General features: G+C 32.6%; 9 protein-coding genes across 9 annotated transcripts; 5 read left to right on the forward strand and 4 right to left on the reverse strand.

Moving 5' to 3' along the window:
* Positions 1–118: 118 nt before the first annotated feature.
* On the reverse strand, positions 119–1594 carry PTC4 (type 2C protein phosphatase PTC4; the record flags this gene model as incomplete). The annotated part of the gene is made up of 4 exons (XM_020194773.1): positions 119–430; positions 695–1065; positions 1129–1276; positions 1472–1594. 4 exons carry the CDS (start codon positions 1592–1594, stop codon positions 119–121), a joined length of 954 nt encoding a protein of 317 aa, XP_020044907.1.
* A 777-nt stretch (positions 1595–2371) lies between these two features.
* MUD1 (Mud1p) lies at positions 2372–3247 on the forward strand (the record flags this gene model as incomplete). Its single annotated transcript, XM_020189341.1, has 1 exon — positions 2372–3247. One exon carries the CDS (start codon positions 2372–2374, stop codon positions 3245–3247), a length of 876 nt encoding a protein of 291 aa, XP_020044908.1.
* Positions 3248–3340: 93 nt separating this feature from the next.
* CBP6 (Cbp6p) lies at positions 3341–3778 on the reverse strand (the record flags this gene model as incomplete). The annotated part of the gene is made up of 1 exon (XM_020192086.1): positions 3341–3778. The coding sequence occupies one exon, from the start codon at positions 3776–3778 to the stop codon at positions 3341–3343; it is 438 nt and encodes a 145-aa protein (XP_020044909.1).
* A 640-nt stretch (positions 3779–4418) lies between these two features.
* On the forward strand, positions 4419–5705 carry STM1 (Stm1p; the record flags this gene model as incomplete). Its single annotated transcript, XM_020194774.1, has 3 exons — positions 4419–4433; positions 4687–4705; positions 4831–5705. The coding sequence occupies 3 exons, from the start codon at positions 4419–4421 to the stop codon at positions 5703–5705; spliced, it is 909 nt and encodes a 302-aa protein (XP_020044910.1).
* Positions 5706–6340: 635 nt separating this feature from the next.
* GCV2 (glycine decarboxylase subunit P) lies at positions 6341–9539 on the reverse strand (the record flags this gene model as incomplete). Its single annotated transcript, XM_020195120.1, has 2 exons — positions 6341–9269; positions 9477–9539. 2 exons carry the CDS (start codon positions 9537–9539, stop codon positions 6378–6380), a joined length of 2955 nt encoding a protein of 984 aa, XP_020044911.1. The 3' UTR covers positions 6341–6377.
* Positions 9540–10087: 548 nt separating this feature from the next.
* Positions 10088–11545, forward strand: TRM82 (Trm82p; the record flags this gene model as incomplete). Its single annotated transcript, XM_020191297.1, has 2 exons — positions 10088–11045; positions 11082–11545. Exons 1-2 carry the CDS (start codon positions 10148–10150, stop codon positions 11543–11545), a joined length of 1362 nt encoding a protein of 453 aa, XP_020044912.1. The 5' UTR covers positions 10088–10147.
* Positions 11546–11702: 157 nt separating this feature from the next.
* Positions 11703–13237, reverse strand: ASCRUDRAFT_77841 (TauD/TfdA dioxygenase family protein). Its single transcript, XM_020194027.1, has one exon. The coding sequence runs from the start codon at positions 12914–12916 to the stop codon at positions 11774–11776; it is 1143 nt and encodes a 380-aa protein (XP_020044913.1). The 5' UTR covers positions 12917–13237; the 3' UTR covers positions 11703–11773.
* Positions 13238–13640: 403 nt separating this feature from the next.
* On the forward strand, positions 13641–15850 carry ASCRUDRAFT_50828 (CRAL-TRIO domain-containing protein; the record flags this gene model as incomplete). Its single annotated transcript, XM_020191081.1, has 1 exon — positions 13641–15850. A coding segment is annotated over exon 1 (1812 nt), but the record flags the coding sequence as incomplete, so codon positions are not given.
* Positions 15850–16668, forward strand: ASCRUDRAFT_77842 (uncharacterized protein). Its single transcript, XM_020194028.1, has one exon. The coding sequence runs from the start codon at positions 15937–15939 to the stop codon at positions 16582–16584; it is 648 nt and encodes a 215-aa protein (XP_020044915.1). The 5' UTR covers positions 15850–15936; the 3' UTR covers positions 16585–16668.
* Positions 16669–16799: the final 131 nt, after the last annotated feature.

The following is a 16799-nucleotide window of genomic DNA, read 5'->3' on the forward strand; positions in this document are numbered from 1 at the left end:
AAGAAGCAAATGTAACAAATGTAACAAAACAACACGACAAACGTCGGTGAAGCAATTATCCAGAAAAAAACTAAAAAGCAGCTGCACCAGCAGCCAATCACACGCCACGCTCACGATGTTAATCCTTCAATTTCATCTTTTCATACCACTCCTCGAGCCTGCTGTTGTTATGCAATGCAATTATTATTAGTGTCATATTATCGTAGCCGATTCCCTTTGAGCTATTGGTGGAGTTGAGGATCTTTTCAATGATCTTTTCATTGATTTTGTCCAACGAGCTGTTCTGTTGCAACTCTCTTTTGATGAACTTGATAATCTCGTTGTTCCTGAAAATGTCCCATATACCATCACACGCCAAAATGAAAAATTCGTCCTTACTATAATTTAATTCGTGATAGATTATTTCTGGCTCAACTGTCACCTGGGTCTCCTCTGACGGAATATAATATTTATGAAACTCCTTTTCCAATTTCCTTATCTTATCCAATTCTTCATCACTACTACTATCCTCATTATTATTGTTATTATTATTGCTATTATCATTGTTATTATTATTGTTGTTATTATTATTATTATTATTATTATCATTATCATTATTATTATTATTATTATTATTATTACTACCCGTACTTTTTTTTTTATTACTACTGGGAATATTCAGACTCTTTGAATGGATGCTATTCACATTCGTAACATTATAAATCTCCTTTAGTTTGTTCATAAATATAAATTTTTTCTTGAAATTAAAATCCCCAAATGCCCTACTTAATGCCAACATTCCATCCACTCGATTTGAATTGACATTTCCTCCGGCATCTGATATTCTGATTAACTCCCCTATATTCTTGGGTTTGTGATCATAGGATAGATTCTTATTGCATCCATTATAACAGCTTAAAATACACCTGGAGTCCCCTGTGTTTACTATAAATGAATGTTTATTATCTATTACAATCAATAATATAGCCGTGGATCCACTATTAATATCTTTAATATATAAATCATAATCACATTTGAAAAACGAATTTTTAATTATATTTGAATATGTCTGAATTATATTGATATCTTTATCATCCGGACCAGTACCAGCACCAGTACCAACACTAACACTGGCACTAGCACCACCACTGTTGGAGTGCTTCTGGAAATATGTTTGGAACTCATTTATTATTATTTGAGGCAAATATTGTGACAAGTATTTGGAACACTTAAATCCCCCATGTCCATCAAATACACCAAAGATTTTGATATTTAATTCGTCTTCCTTTATAGAATACTGTCTTTGCTTTAGTATACTTTCTTCTTTATCATTCCCACCATTGCTCCCATTCTGTTCTGCATAACTCTTTTCTCTATCTCTATTGCCATCTCTATTGCTATCCGCATTGTTCTCTTTATGATGATGCACAACATTATTAGGATGATTGGCATTCTTCACTAATTTGGAAAATTTAAACGTCTTTTCAATTGCACAATGCGCATCTTCCATTGTTAACCTCCATCCTTGACATGATCCAATTGAATACGACATATTCATAAAACTATTGCTACTGATAGTCTTTTCTGTAACTGGCTGTGATGCAAGTTGTCCCATTTTAATATAACAAGTGCTCTAAATCAATCTAAAAAGAAAAAGAAAAAGGAAAAGAAAAAGGAAAGGAAAAGGAAAAGGAAAAGGAAAAGGAAAAGGAAAAGGAAAAGGAAAAGGAAAGGAAAAAACAAACTAATTAATAATTAATAATTAATAATTATCAAATATTAACGATGACTTGAATGAAAATACAAAGTTAATACTGCCTTATATATATATCTTTCTACCAAAAGGAACGAAAAGGAGACTTCATAAACACTAAATCTGATAGTAGTTGATAACACTTGATAATCTCCCAACTAAACTTGTCTGATACCTATAAGCCAAAACTGCAAAGGATATACAGAAGAACAAATGAAACAAAAATAATGTTATTCTAAAATTTAATTGAAAGTGAAACAACAAAACGACAAAAGAATATCTAATTTGAAAATTTTTCCTGAAGAATAAGAAGATATAATATAATACAAATGTATTCCTTTTCTTCTATTCTGTTCTGCTGCCATGTTTTAGGTTGGAGAAACATTCACCTTGACTGCACTTGCTCTCTTAGGAAAAGATATGGCCAGCAGCACGGGTGACGCATACGGGTGTTATATTGAGCAAGCAGCTGTATAAGCATGCTGCATCCGCAGAAACGGTTTATATGTATGTTACTGCGCTCATATGCGATCCAGAGAAGTGGCACTCTTGTCTTCTAATATAATGCCATGTTTTTTCTCCAAACAATTGCTGTTTCTTCTCTTTATAGCTGGATAAAGAAAGCCAAATATATACAAAATGCAAGCAGATCAAAGTGCTCTGGTCCCCGATTCTGACCTAAATGCTCATCATGACTCCAACGTATCAACCATATACTTGAAAAACCTAAATGAAAAGATATCTATCAACAATTTGAAAAAATTCTTATCAACCATCTTTAATAACCCATCCTCAGACTGGTATCCGATCCTATCAATAACTGCTCACAAAAATCTTAGAATGAGAGGCCAGGCATTTATAAGCTTTGAGTCTCATTTGAAATGCTCAAAGTTTTATCAATTTTTCAACAACGATAACAATGATAACTCAATTAATCTTAACAATATAATCAAATTAAATCTTCAACTAAATGCTAAATCTGAAACTTATAAAGACAATCTTTTACCATTCAAAAAAAATACAGAGATATATCTAGCGAAAGCAAACTCTGACTCAAATTTAAAATTCAACTTGAATGAATCGGATTTTCAATCTTATTTGAACAACAGAAAATCATTAAAACTAAAAAGAGAACAAGAAAGATTGAATTCAAAAAAGACTTTATCTTCTTTCACCACAAATCAAAATAAAAACAACTCGGGCTCAGATGGAAATATAAATAATTACAACAATAAAACTAAAAAAGAACCCATGATTGATATCAACTTGTTGCCTCCAAATAAATTATTATTAATTCAAAACTTGCCAAAAGATTTATCTGCTGAACAATTAAATTCTACTTTAAATTCAACTTTTCAAAAATTCCATGGCTTTGTTGAAATCAGATTGGTTAAAGTCAGAAATTTAGCATTTATTGAATATGAAACAGATAACGATGCTATTATCGCTAAACAAAATACCTCAGATTTATTAATCAGTAATGTTAAACCAATTATATCTTATACAAAAAAGTAATATATCAAAACTCAATTTGGGATTTATTCCTCAATTATATACAAACTATTATTATCAATATTTACTCACTCACTTAATCAACCAACAAACCACCTATACTTTACGAAAAAACACCTCCTTCAAAGCTGTAAAAATCCCAGCTTTACTTTCACCATTAATTTCCTTCATTAATCTTTCATAATATTCTGGCTTCCCATTAGGTTTATATAACTTATCTCCAACCTCATAATATTTCTTGAATTTGTTTTCAGACAAACTCTTTAACGAATTGATCTGTCTCTCAAAATCTTTTAATGTTAACGTCTTTAAAGACTCAGTATTGTTGTCCCTGGGCTCATCTTTAAAATCTACCTCACTAATTGCAGGCTTAATGTAAGGTATCTCAAACTGTTGGGGCAAATTAGCAATCTTTCTGTATCTCTCATATTGGGATTCTTTGAACGATATCGAGGGTTTCAACTTCTCATATGGCAAGAGATTTATTTGTCTGATCAACGCTCTAGATGCTTCGACTGTGTTTTTGAATGACATTTTAAATTTACTCTTCGACTATTCTATTCGCTTATTCTATCATCACTTTCTCTCTTCCCATTTTCTATCTCTCACCAAACAGCTTCAAAGCTTTTTGTCCGGCATGTGACCACAACTGTATATTGTTTCAAACAAGATCCACTTCGATTTCTCTTTCCTTTGTTCTTCTCTCTAAAACAAACAAATTATTTCACATTAGTCAACAAATGTTTTTTCAAACAACCACACTGCCCGGCTCTTCTTTCAAGTGTGTTTCAACTAACTGATATCCACGAACTATTGTTCATCTATCAAGCACAATTCCCCTTGACTTAATCTTGTTTCACATGATCAGTAACAAAATAATCTTGGAACGACGGTTTTCGCAGCACTTTCTTTGACACATTTCACGTGAAAAGCGCAATTCCGAACCCACGCAGACCTTAAATTACATGTAACGTGTAGTTCTCATACCGGCGAAATTTAAGGATTAAGAAAAAAAAAGTTGTGTAGGAAAAGTGAAAAGAGCTGGTAAAATATATCAAGTATTTATATGCAATTTTTAAATATTAGAAACAAATTCTAGTTCAAACGAATATATATATATAACTAAAGAAAGTTTTTTTTTCTTCTAAGGATACAAACATCAAAAGAAATCAAAATGTCATTCAATAAGGTACGCTTTTTCTCAATTCTACTTCACCAATCCTCAAATTTTATTAGACTAAAAAAAAATTAAAATTCATCCTCCATTATACTTTTTCAATTTAATATTATGACTAATTATAAATTGTTATAGATAGTTATATATAATCATAAATAATTATCAAATCTATTAAAAATTATTCAAAATTATTTCCTCTACTTTATTTCTTAAACTGTACCCTTGTATTTTGTATACTAACTTTTATCCCTCATCTTTATTATAGAATCCATTTGACCTTTTAGGTATGCATAACCAATAATTATTTTGACTTAATTCAATTTCAAATGCAAATTTCAAGACGATTTTTATACTAACAATTAAAAAATTCCTGATTCAATTTAATTTAATTTAATTCATCTCAATATAGGTAATGATCAAGTAGAAGAAACTAGCCGTCCTCCTCTTCCAAAGGAAATTGTCAAGAAAACAACTTCTTCAAAGAAAGCTGATGTTGCTCCAACCAAAACTACTCGTCCACTAAAAAACTCTCGTTCTAAACCAACTGGTAATGAAGCAGTCTTCAGATCAAAGGATTTAATTCGTAATCCAAACAAAACCAGACCAACTGATGCTCCAGCCTCAACCATTAACCCACGTCGTGCAAAGAAAGACTTTGTTGGTGACCGTCAATCAAGAACTGGTAAAACCGATTCTGCCAAAAAGATTAAACAAGCATGGGGTGATGACGACAAAGAATTAGACACCGAACTTGCTGCTGCTCAAGATGTCGCTGAGGAAAAAGTTGAAGAAAAAGTTGAAGGTGAAGGTGAAGAAGAAGAAGAACCAAAAGAAACCGGTCCAGTTCAACAAACTTTGGAAGAATATCTTGCTTCTTTAAAAGTCGAAACTGAAGGTTTAGCTGCTACCCCAGTAAGAAAAGCTAACCAAGGTTCCGAAAGCAAATGGAACGCTAATGAAGTTTTAGTCAAAGAAAAAGAAGTCTTTGTTGAATCTTCTTTATCAAAAAAAGTTAAATCTAAATCAAAGAAAGAAAAGCAACACTTGGATTTTGAAGCCACTTTCTTTGATGAACTTCCAAGAGGTGGAAGAGGCAGAGGTGGCTTCAGAGGCAGAGGTGGCTCTAGAGGTGGTTCTAGAGGTGGCCCCAGAGGTGGCTCCAGAGGTGGAAGAGGTCCATTCAAAGGTTCCAGAGATGGCAGAAGCAATGGCAGAAGTGCAAATCCAGACACTGAAAAGAAATCTGTTGTTATCGACGACGCCAACTTCCCATCATTGTCTTAAATATCAAAATGATGATTCTTAATATGACTTTTGATTCTTAATTTTACAAATGGGTAATTTACTTCATTTATTTGTTTGTTTGGTTACTCAAAAAGTTCAATCAATTTGTCCTTCATTATTAATATACTTTCTTTGTATTAATTCTGTTTCTTTTGTTTGAATATATATCCCAATCTTATGTAATAATGTTTGTTCTTTAAAAATTTTTTTTTATTACTTTCATATTTTTCATATATAATGTGTAAAAAAAGCCCCAAGAAAAACAATGAAAACCGTAAAACTGTAAAACTAGACTTTGAATTGCCTACATACCCCCCAGATTAAAAAATATTGCTATTATCTGGTGCAGATAAAACGTTTATAAAATTTACAACGAATTGAAATAATGTATAATTAGGTAGAAAAGAAAAAGAAAAAGAAAAAGAAAAAGAAAAAGAAAAAGAAAAAGAAAAAGAAAAAGAAAAAGAAAAAGAAAAAGAAAAATAATAAAAAAACTATGAATATGGACTATAATATGTGGAATAAGATAGAATATAGATTATTAGAATATTGAGTTGAATCGTTAAAAGGAATGATGCCTTTCATATTATTGGAAAATAAAATAAAATAGAAAATAAAAACATCTTTAATAAGTTAAATATTGTACATCATTTTGCAAAAAAAAAAAAAGAATTAATTATCGTTTGCAACTTCTTCAACAGATGAACAACTGCAAATAAGATTCATATCTCCATAGGTATCATCTAAACGACAAACAGATGGCCATTGTTTTGATACTTTCAAATAAGGCAATGGGAAAGCTGCTTGTTCTCTGGTGTAACCTCTTGATTCCCAACCTGGAGAGCTTATTATATCAATTAATGAGTGTGGTGAATTTTTCAAAACGTTGCCAAAAGGTTCATTGTTTATTTTAGCGTCAATTTCCTTTTTGATAGATACCATTGCATCCACAAATCTATCCAATTCGGCTAAATCTTCAGATTCTGTTGGTTCAATCATTAATGTACCAGGAACTGGGAAACTCATAGTTGGGGCATGGAATCCGTAATCTTGCAATCTTTTAGCAACATCAATAGCTTCAATGCCGTTTGGTTTATAAGATCTTAAATCGATAATAAATTCATGACCACAATGTTTTATATCACCTTCCCCAATAAACATAATTTTATAATGATCTTTTAATTTATGCATCATATAGTTTGCATTTAACATTGCAATGATTGATGCGTATGGCAAACCAGTTGCACCCATCATTTTGATGTAAGCATAAGAAATTGGTAAAATAGACGCAGAACCAAAAGTAGCAGCTGAAACTGGAAGAATGGCTTCTTGATCATTTTCGGTTGATCTAATAATTGGGTGACTTGGTAAAAATGGGGTTAAATGTTTTTTAACACAAACTGGACCAACACCTGGACCACCACCACCATGTGGAATAGCAAAAGTTTTATGCAAGTTGAGATGACAAACATCAGCACCTAAGTCTCCTGGAGAAGTTAAACCAACTTGAGCATTCATATTTGCACCATCAAGGTAAACTTGACCACCGTTTTGATGAACGATATCAATAGCAGTTTTAACACCAGGTTCAAATAAACCATAAGTTGAAGGATAGGTAATCATGACAGCCGCTAAACTATCAGAGTGTTTTTCAGCTTTTTGTTTTAAATCAACTAAATCTAAAGAACCATCATTAAGACATTTAACAGGGACAACTTTTAAGCCTGCCATAGCAGCACTTGCTGGATTAGTTCCATGAGCGGAAACAGGAATAAGACAGATATTTCTTGAACCTTGGCCAATTTTCTTAAGGTATTCTATGATTAATCTAAGACCTGTATATTCACCTTGAGCACCGGAATTGGGCATTAAAGATACAGCATCGAAGCCTGTGATATTGGCTAGGTCACTTTCTAATTCTTTGATTAGTTGCTGGTAACCCTCTGCTTGGTCGATTGGAGCAAAAGGATGGACTTGAGAAAATTCCGGCCAACTAACTGGAATCATTTCAACAGCTGAATTTAATTTCATTGTACAAGAACCTAGGGAGATCATTGAATTAGCCAAAGAGATATCTTTACTTTGTAGTAGATGTAGATAACGCATCATTGAGGTTTCGGAATGATAATCATGAAAAACAGGATTGGATAAGATTTCGTCATTTCTGGTCAAGTCTGAATAAAAATTGAATTTTTTAAAATTTTGCGATAAAGAATTGATGTCTGATTTTTGAGAGGTGAATAACTCAATCAAGTTAATTAGATCATTTTGAACAACAGATTCGTCGAGAGAGAGGGAAACGGTTGATTCATCGACTTTAAATAAATTGATAGCAAATTTTTCCACGGAAATTTTTAGGAAATCGGATGAGGAGATGTTATTTAATTTGATGGTTAAAGTGTCAAACCAATTTTGATTTACTAGTTGGTGATCAGAACTGTTAATGATTGAGTTGGCCAAAATTGAAGTATAATTGAAGACCCTTTCGGCTATTTTTTTCAAGCCTTGAGGACCATGGTAAACGGCATAAGAAGCAGCCATGTTAGCTAATAGAGCTTGTGCAGTACAGATATTTGAAGTTGCCTTTTCACGCTTGATATGTTGTTCTCTTGTTTGTAGAGCTAAACGTAGAGCAGGGTTGCCTAGTCTGTCCTTTGAAAGGCCAATTAATCTTCCAGGCATTTTTCTGCTCAATTTCTGGGTGACAGCAAAGAAAGCAGCATGAGGGCCACCGTAGCCCATTGGAACACCGAATCTTTGGGAGGAACCTAAAGCAATATCAGCGTTAAAAGTTGAAGGAGGAGTTAATAGAGTGAGGGCTAGTAAATCAGTTGCAACAGAGAACAAACCATTTTTCTTGTGAATAATATCGCTAATTTGAGAGAAGTTGTCAATTGAACCATTGGTGGAAGGATATTGGACTAAAGCACCACAAATGTCATCGTTAGAAGATATTGAAGCTAAAGAATCAGGATTGGTTAGGTCTAATTGGAGGATGTTTATATCAAGATTTTGGGCTCTTGATTTTAGGACAGATAAAGTTTGAGGGTGGATATTTTGATCTACTACATATGATTTTTTCTTATTTTTAAGGAAATGTAGGGACATGATCATTGCTTCGGCGGCAGCAGTTGCTTCATCCAAAAGAGAAGCGTTGGCAATGGGTAGACCAGTCAAATCCGAGACAAGAGTTTGGTAGTTCAATAAAGACTGCAATCTGCCCTGAGAGATTTCAGGCTGATAAGGAGTGTATGAGGTGTACCATTCGGGAGCCTCGAATAAGTTTCTTAGGATAACTGGGGGAGTGATTGTATTGTAATAACCCTTTCCAATGAAAGATTTTAACAATTTATTCTTTGAAGCGATTTCCTTTAAGGAGGATAACAATTGGGATTCTGTGAGGCCATTTTGAGGATGGATGTTTAAATTACGACGAAGCAAGATGCTTTCCGGGACTACAGATTCAATAAAGGATTGTAGATTATTAAAATTTAAAGCTTTTAGCATCAATGAGACCTGATCAGGGTTTGGACCTAAGTGACGTCTTTGAAAATTATCCAAAGGCTTTAATAAAGTGTGATTATTAGTGAGATCTGAGCTGATAGGAGTAGCATTTGCGTAAATAGAGGAGTAGTTTTCGGAGGAAATGTCAGCCTTTGAGGGAGCATCAATTGAAGTAGAGTAAGATCTTGATAAGAGCAAGAAACTGTTTGAAGATCTGAAACTCTTTGAGATAGAGCTGGAGCTAGAGGTAATGGAGGGAAAGGTGACTCTTTTTGCTAACGCAGAAAAGGCATTGTTCCTGATAGAACAGTGGATTTTGGATGTTAGCATGACTGTGGAGATTGGAATTTTGATAAGAAAAACGAGATAAGAAGCAGGGCCAGAAGGAAAAAAACCAAAACAAAGAAGGAAAGAAGACAGCCAACAAGCAAAAGAAACAAAACAACTGGATAACAGAAATACAACCAGCTAGAAAGAAGAAATCGAGCAAATTGTGGTTATTGAGGCAATTAGCGAAATGTAGAAAAAGAAAAACGATGGAAAAGAGAAAACGAGCGAAAAGGCCTTGTTATATATACTCCAGGCAGGTCTGAGATTGCAGGAGAATTGGACGCTGGGACGTGGATACAAGCTCGAGATTATGGTCTGGATCTGGGACCTGGAGTGGATATGGGCGAGCGTCGGTTGGTGAAAAATTCTCGCTGGGCCCAGCTTCCACTCTCCAGCTCCAGCGATAAGAAGCGATGCGGCAAAGCTGACTCGGGACTTTTGTGCGTTGACTCGGCCACGGGCGGAAGGAGCCACGCGCACGGGTGCCATGCGTGCGTGCAGACACCTGCCTCTGCCCGTCTCGGTGGGCGAAATTTTTCAGCGCGAGCTCTGGAAGCACGCGAAGAAGAAACAGCACCAGCAGCAGAAACAGCAGCAAAAACAGCACTATGAAACACCCCTTCCAGTTGGTAGTCTCCAATTCCAAAGGCACTCTTTTGTTTTGTGCTGCAAAAAACACCTTGCAGATCTTTGATCTTCAGAATGGGCACTTGATAGGCTCCTGGGTGGACTCTGTTGACCACAAGACTGTGATGGAACAGCAGCACCAGAAGAAAATCAATGCTTTGAAACTCCACCAGCAAGACCTAGCTGAAATCTCTCACGAAAAGCCTGCTAATGGAAGAAAGAAAATACCAAAAATCCCAGTTCCAGGTTCTGGTGCTCCTCAAATTTACAACTACATTAGATGCTTAATCTTGTCAAACAGTGAGAAATTTTTAGTTATAACTACTGATTCCGATAAGGCTGCCATTATATTTAAACTAGATTATTCAAATAAGCTGAACATATTGGATTGCGCTACTATTCGCCATCTTTTTCCAAAGAGACCTTGCTCCATTTTGACCACTCCCAACGATGATTTCTTAATTCTCGGTGATAAATTTGGTGATGTTTATAAATTGAAAATTCCAGAAAATTTCACTGACTATAATCCAATAAATAATAGTTATACTTTACTATTAGGCCATGTTTCAATGCTAACTGATTTACTATTATGGAACCAATCCGTTATCTCTGCTGATAGAGACGAACATATCAGATTCTCAAATTTCAACAATCCTTTCATTATTGAAAATTTTTTATTTGGCCATACTCAATTCATATCTTCGTTAAACATTCCTAAATTTAACAACAATTTATTGATATCTGCTGGTGGTGATCAACAGATTTTTTTTTGGAATTTATCGCAAACTCATCAAAATCATCCCATTCTAAAATTTGATATAAAACCTTTTATTTATCCTTACTTGAATAAAAATCATTCAATTCCAAAAAGATTTTTAAGTACCAACTCTGACCAAGATACCAAAGATACTAAAGAAACTAAAGAATTTTCAATCTCACAAATTAAAACAGTATCATTAACTTCAAATGATAACTCAATCTTAAACTTAATGATTGTCTTGATCGAACAAACTAATGTTTTACTAATCTTAAAATACAATGAATTGGATTTTGCTAATAACAAAATCAAAATTGATCTATTTCAATTAATTCAATCTCAAAACACTTTTATAAATTTATCAATTATCAATAATATTAATAACAATAAAATCATATCCTCCATTTCAAATGTCAATAATGATAATACAAATGATAATGTTAAATTAGTGGAAATCTACAATTTTAATCAATCTTCCAGTCAATTTGAATTGCTTACAAATGCAGATAATATTCAAATTACATCCCAAATTTCAAATAATAACATTTGTAATATTAATTCAAAAAAGGATTTGGTACCCTTATTTACAATAAATCAATTAAGAAAAAGAAGTGAACATTAATCATAAAATTATAACTATTTTTATTTTTATTTTTATTTTTATTTTTTTTAAATATATATATGTATATATAAAAGTAATTAGCTTTATTTTTAATTTTAATAAATTGAATATGAATATGAATATGAATATGAATATGAATATGAATATGAATATGAATACGAATACGAATGAACAATTGACTCAACTAAATTCAATATATCTTCATTCTTAACCTTTGTTTGATTCTCTTTAAAATGGTTTTTCGGCTTGAGGAGTAATTCTGTATAAATGTCTAGCAACTTCTGCATTATCCCAATCAACTGTTGACGAATGCAAAACTCTTCTATTATCCCAACAAACAACTGTGCCATTTTCCCAATTGGCTCTAATTTGTAAATCATTGCTTGCTTTGATAAAATCCTTTAAAAAGTTTAAAATCAAATTACTCTCTTCTAATTTCAACCCATTAATATGTGTAGCAAAATTTCCGCTAATGTATAACGATTTTTTCCCAGTCAATGGATGAGTTCTCACAATTGGATGGTTGTGAGCTACAGGTGCTCTTCTTAGCAATGTTCCTTGAGCTTTATAAGCAGTTGATTGTTCAAAGCCTGAATGACAACATGTTAAGCCCTCCAAGAGAGACTTGAATTTAGGTGATAATCTTTCATATGCCTCCTCAGCATTTGCAAAACAGGTGTCACCGCCAGTCTCTGGGCCATCTAATAAAACAAGAAATGTTAAACCTGGGGGTTGTAATTCATAACTAACATCTGAATGCCAATCCAAACCGGCTAATCTATCACCAAATACATAGCTTGATTCATCCTTTTTAACTTTTCTGTAAACCAAATGAAATTCAGGATAATCCTTTGGAGCAGGAGTAGATTGATGGATATGTAAAGGACCAAAATATTCACCGTATTTTTTATTGAAATCAAGAGATTGATCCTTTAAATCTTGATTTCTAAATACTACCACACCCTTTTGAGCAACATATAAAGACAATTCATTCTTAGCCTCATCAGACAATTGTGATAATTGAACATCACCAGTAACTTCTACACCAAATTTGGGAGAAATACTACGAAATTTAATTTGATCATTCTTAAGTTTTTGAGGAGGAAATAAATTGATGAAACTTGGATTAGCATTGGTTCCTCTATCAACATGTTCAAAAAATTCCAAGGGTTTGTAAAAAGTGGGTTCCCAAGTTGGCAACCAATCTTTATATTTGTATTCGTCCTCTCTCTCAACGATCAAAGCACCGGTTTTCTCATCTTTTTTGGTTTGACCGGACAAGGATTCACCTGGAAGAGCAAAAGTCAATCTCAAAGTAGATTGTTCATCAAGAATTGTCTCTTCTGAAGTTTTTGTAGTTACAGCAGACATCCTTGTTATCTTTTTTATCTTTGATATCCTTTAATATTCTCAATTGTTGTGGTTAAAAAATGAAACTATTCAATGCAAAACAGGTAAAATCAGAGCTATTTATATAGTGAATTGTTTTCGAAAGATGGCAAAACAAAATATCGATTGAATCGATAAATATGGATGAAAAAACAAGAAAACCAAGAAGAAAAGGAAGAACTGCTCGAAACACCTAAAAGTACACCGCCAGTCATGAATATCAATCAAGGTTGTAGGATAATTCCCAAATCAACCAAATAATGAGAACCGCCATAGGCTGATGATGGCGAGTTGTGGCAATAGTGGCACAAAACATCTGATTCCGGCTGCTCAGCAAACAGACCCAGCACCAATTGCTGCTTATCTCACCCATCTCCACCATCGCACCATCCACACTTGTCAAACATTGTCTATCTCCAGCCCAAAACCACTGTGTGCAAATATCACCGCCAATTCTCTCATCCCACGTTTGGCACGTGACAAGATGTTGAGCGACACAACGCATATGCATGCGCTCTGTGTCTACCAGGTAGGTGCACGCTTCTTTCGGCTACTACTGCTATTTACCGCTGCTGAGGATCTGTCCCCTGGTGCTGGTTTGAAGCCGCTTTTGATTACCTTTTTCCTGTTTGGGCGCGGTGGCTCCTACTGGAAAGATGCTCTTCTGTTCTCTTCGTACACGCACCAAAAGCACCACATTCACCATCGCTGCTCGTCTTTCTGACCTTTTTTGCCCTGTTGCTGCTTCTTGCCAACACCCTGTGTTTTCTACTCTTGCTTGCTTTCTTCAATTGCTTGCTTTCTCCAATTGCTTGTTTTCCTCTGCTGTTGATTTACATACCTAAATACCCTCACAGCTCCAATTGTTTTTGCCGATTTCTCTCCTCGCTGCTGTAATTCTCCCCCTTCAATCTACATTTATGTTTCTAATTCATCATTAACAGAGATTTTTTCATCATCCAATTGCATCATTACTCGGTTTATTTTAGTTTCGACAGTATCACTGGTTTTTTGGTTGTGTGTTTTGTGTGTGTTTTGATAATTTTTTTTTCCTTCTACTGTTATTCGAAAAATAAATAGGCATAGAAAAATAAACAAAAACAATGGTCCAAATAAATCTAGATAAAATCTTTTTTAAAACTCAGACTTATGATCCTTCAACAAATTTGCCAATCTACATATTGGATTCTACTGCATTGCCAAATCCAGAAAGCTGTGATTTTTTAAATCTAATTGAAATTCTAATATCAAGAATTCCAAATCACAACTATTCTCTAATTTTTTTCACTTGTGGTTTATCTGCTTCTCCAAATTTATACAACAATGAATTTGATGAAAAATTCAAATTCAGCTGGGTTTGGGGTGTCAAAACTTTCAGCCTACTACCTCAACAAAAGAGAAAATTTTTAAGAAAGCTATACGTAGTCCATGAATGCTGGTGGATTCGTGCTTTAATCGAAGTGCTAAAAAACGTTTTATCATCCAAATTCATTTCAAATAATAACAAAAGAATAATCCACTGCAGTAATATAACTGAACTATCTAAAAATATCGACATAACAAAATTACAAATATCCTTGTCAAACTACTTATATGATTCGTTAAAACTAAACAATAAAATCATTATTCCAATTCATTTAGTACCAATATTTAATATCAAAATCACTCAAAAAAATAAACTATCCTGGTTTTATTATAACTTGCTATTTTTCAAAATTTCAAATCGTTTATTATCAAATATATCTGCTATATCCACCCAAAATTCAGATTCACATTCAAATTCAAATTCAAATTCAAATTCAGATTCACATTCAAATTCAAAATTAAAATCAAACTTATCGATTCACAACCAATTATTATTGAAAAATCCAACAGATGAGTTTCAAAAATCAAAAATCACAATTCTTATCGACTCAATTAAAAGAAATCAATTAATAGATCTCAATGATTGGGACATATTATCTCTAATCAATGTCTGGAAATTCTTCTTAAAATTCTTACCAACAAACTTAATTCCAGTTTCCTCAATTAAATTACCAATAAAGGATAATAACTTATCCTATATAAACTCAATATTAAATTCAATATTAAACACTAACGACTACCATTTTCTACTAAACGATTTAATGAACCTAATCATACTACCTTGCTTAAACTTGGATTTATATCTCATTTCAATCGATTTCAATAAGAATATTAACAACCAATACAAAAATATCTCCCTAGACGAATTGAATAACAATTATCTAATAAAATTCTCAAAGTCTTTAGTATCGTATTTTTCGGGAAATCTAGATAGAAATGATTTATTGGTGTCCTCAAGATTTCTAAAAAATTTAATAAAACTTTGGCCCTATCTAGATGCAAACTATGATAAATTGCCTTCTTCAAATTTCACTCATTTACAAAACTCAATATTCATACAATTAAATTCAAGTAATATCAATAATCATAACAATCATAATAATCATAACAGCGCTTTAAATAATAATAATAATGTCTCCTCTCTTTTGAGAAAACTCCCATCTTCCTCTTTTCTTTTCCCAATTAATAAAAAAAAATCTTCAAGCTCAATCCTAAATTCTTCAAATTCTTCTATATCTTTAACTCTTTCTTCTTCCTCTTCTAGTACCTCATTTGCAACAAACAAATCCTATATCTCAAATATTTATAATAATTCTTTTCTACCCAAAGATTATTTAGGCTTATTACTCTCTTCAAAGACTGAATATTTTATACTAAGATTTAGAAATGATGATGATTTTATCATTAATACGAACTTAAATAATTGTTTTACAAAGTTATACACAAATAAAAATAGCTCTAATAATTCTTTTGTTGAAATACTCGATTATTCTAATGAACCATTTTCACCATCATTTAGTGACTTTATTCCAAGTAATTTGTTGAATAGTGCTAATGATTCTGACTTAGATTTGGATAAAAATAGAGCATTTTACACTTCAAATAAAGAAAACGAATATTCAAATTCAAAATCCAAAATGGAACATACAAAATATAAAATCAAAGAATTTTTAAGACCTTTAATTAATAATGTCGATAATTCAAATGATAATCAAAATAATTCCAATGTATATAAATTACGAAAATCCAAATCTAAACCTCAGCTTTATTTTTCTAAAAATGTTCAAGATAAAGATTTACTGGATGATTTTAGACCTCCTCCATTGCCCACAAGACCAAGAACATTTACATATTCTTATGGATCTAAATCCACTCCTAATTCTAATCCTAATTCCAATTCAAGTTTAAATTTAAATCTAAATCCAAACCTAAATCTGTACACAAACTCAAGACCTAGTTCAAGACCCAGTTCACCTTCTTCGTCTCAAACAACTCTTTCAAATGTCACTGTTAAAAAGGAATTGCATAAACAAAAATCATTGGGTGATTTAAATTTGCTTTCAAAAAACAAAACAAATAATTCTCCATTGGGTCTAACTCATTTTAAATCTGCTTCAACGATGTTAGATAATTTATCAACCCAAGAAAATTCAAAAAATTCAAAATTTATTGGACGAAGGTCTATCAAGTTAATAGAGGGAATTGAACATGGCAAAGTTTTTAAATTAGCAGCATTGTATGAAGAAAGGTTAAAAGGTGTTCAATTATTACATTCAATAAAATAAAATAAATGATTATTTTTGCAATCATTTATTTATTCCTTTATTGATCTTATTTTATTTTATTTGATTTTATTATTTCGTTATTCCATTATGTTACTCCATTATATTGCATATTTTAGTTGTTTTTCTTACTCATTTTTTTAATTAAAATTAATCACAATAGGATTAAAAATGGTTGGGCGCTTTATAATGAATTAAAAAAAATTTTATATCACTGG

Source organism: Ascoidea rubescens (assembly GCF_001661345.1).
Source record: "Ascoidea rubescens DSM 1968 unplaced genomic scaffold ASCRUscaffold_17, whole genome shotgun sequence".
NCBI classification, from domain to species: domain Eukaryota; kingdom Fungi; phylum Ascomycota; class Saccharomycetes; order Ascoideales; family Ascoideaceae; genus Ascoidea; species Ascoidea rubescens.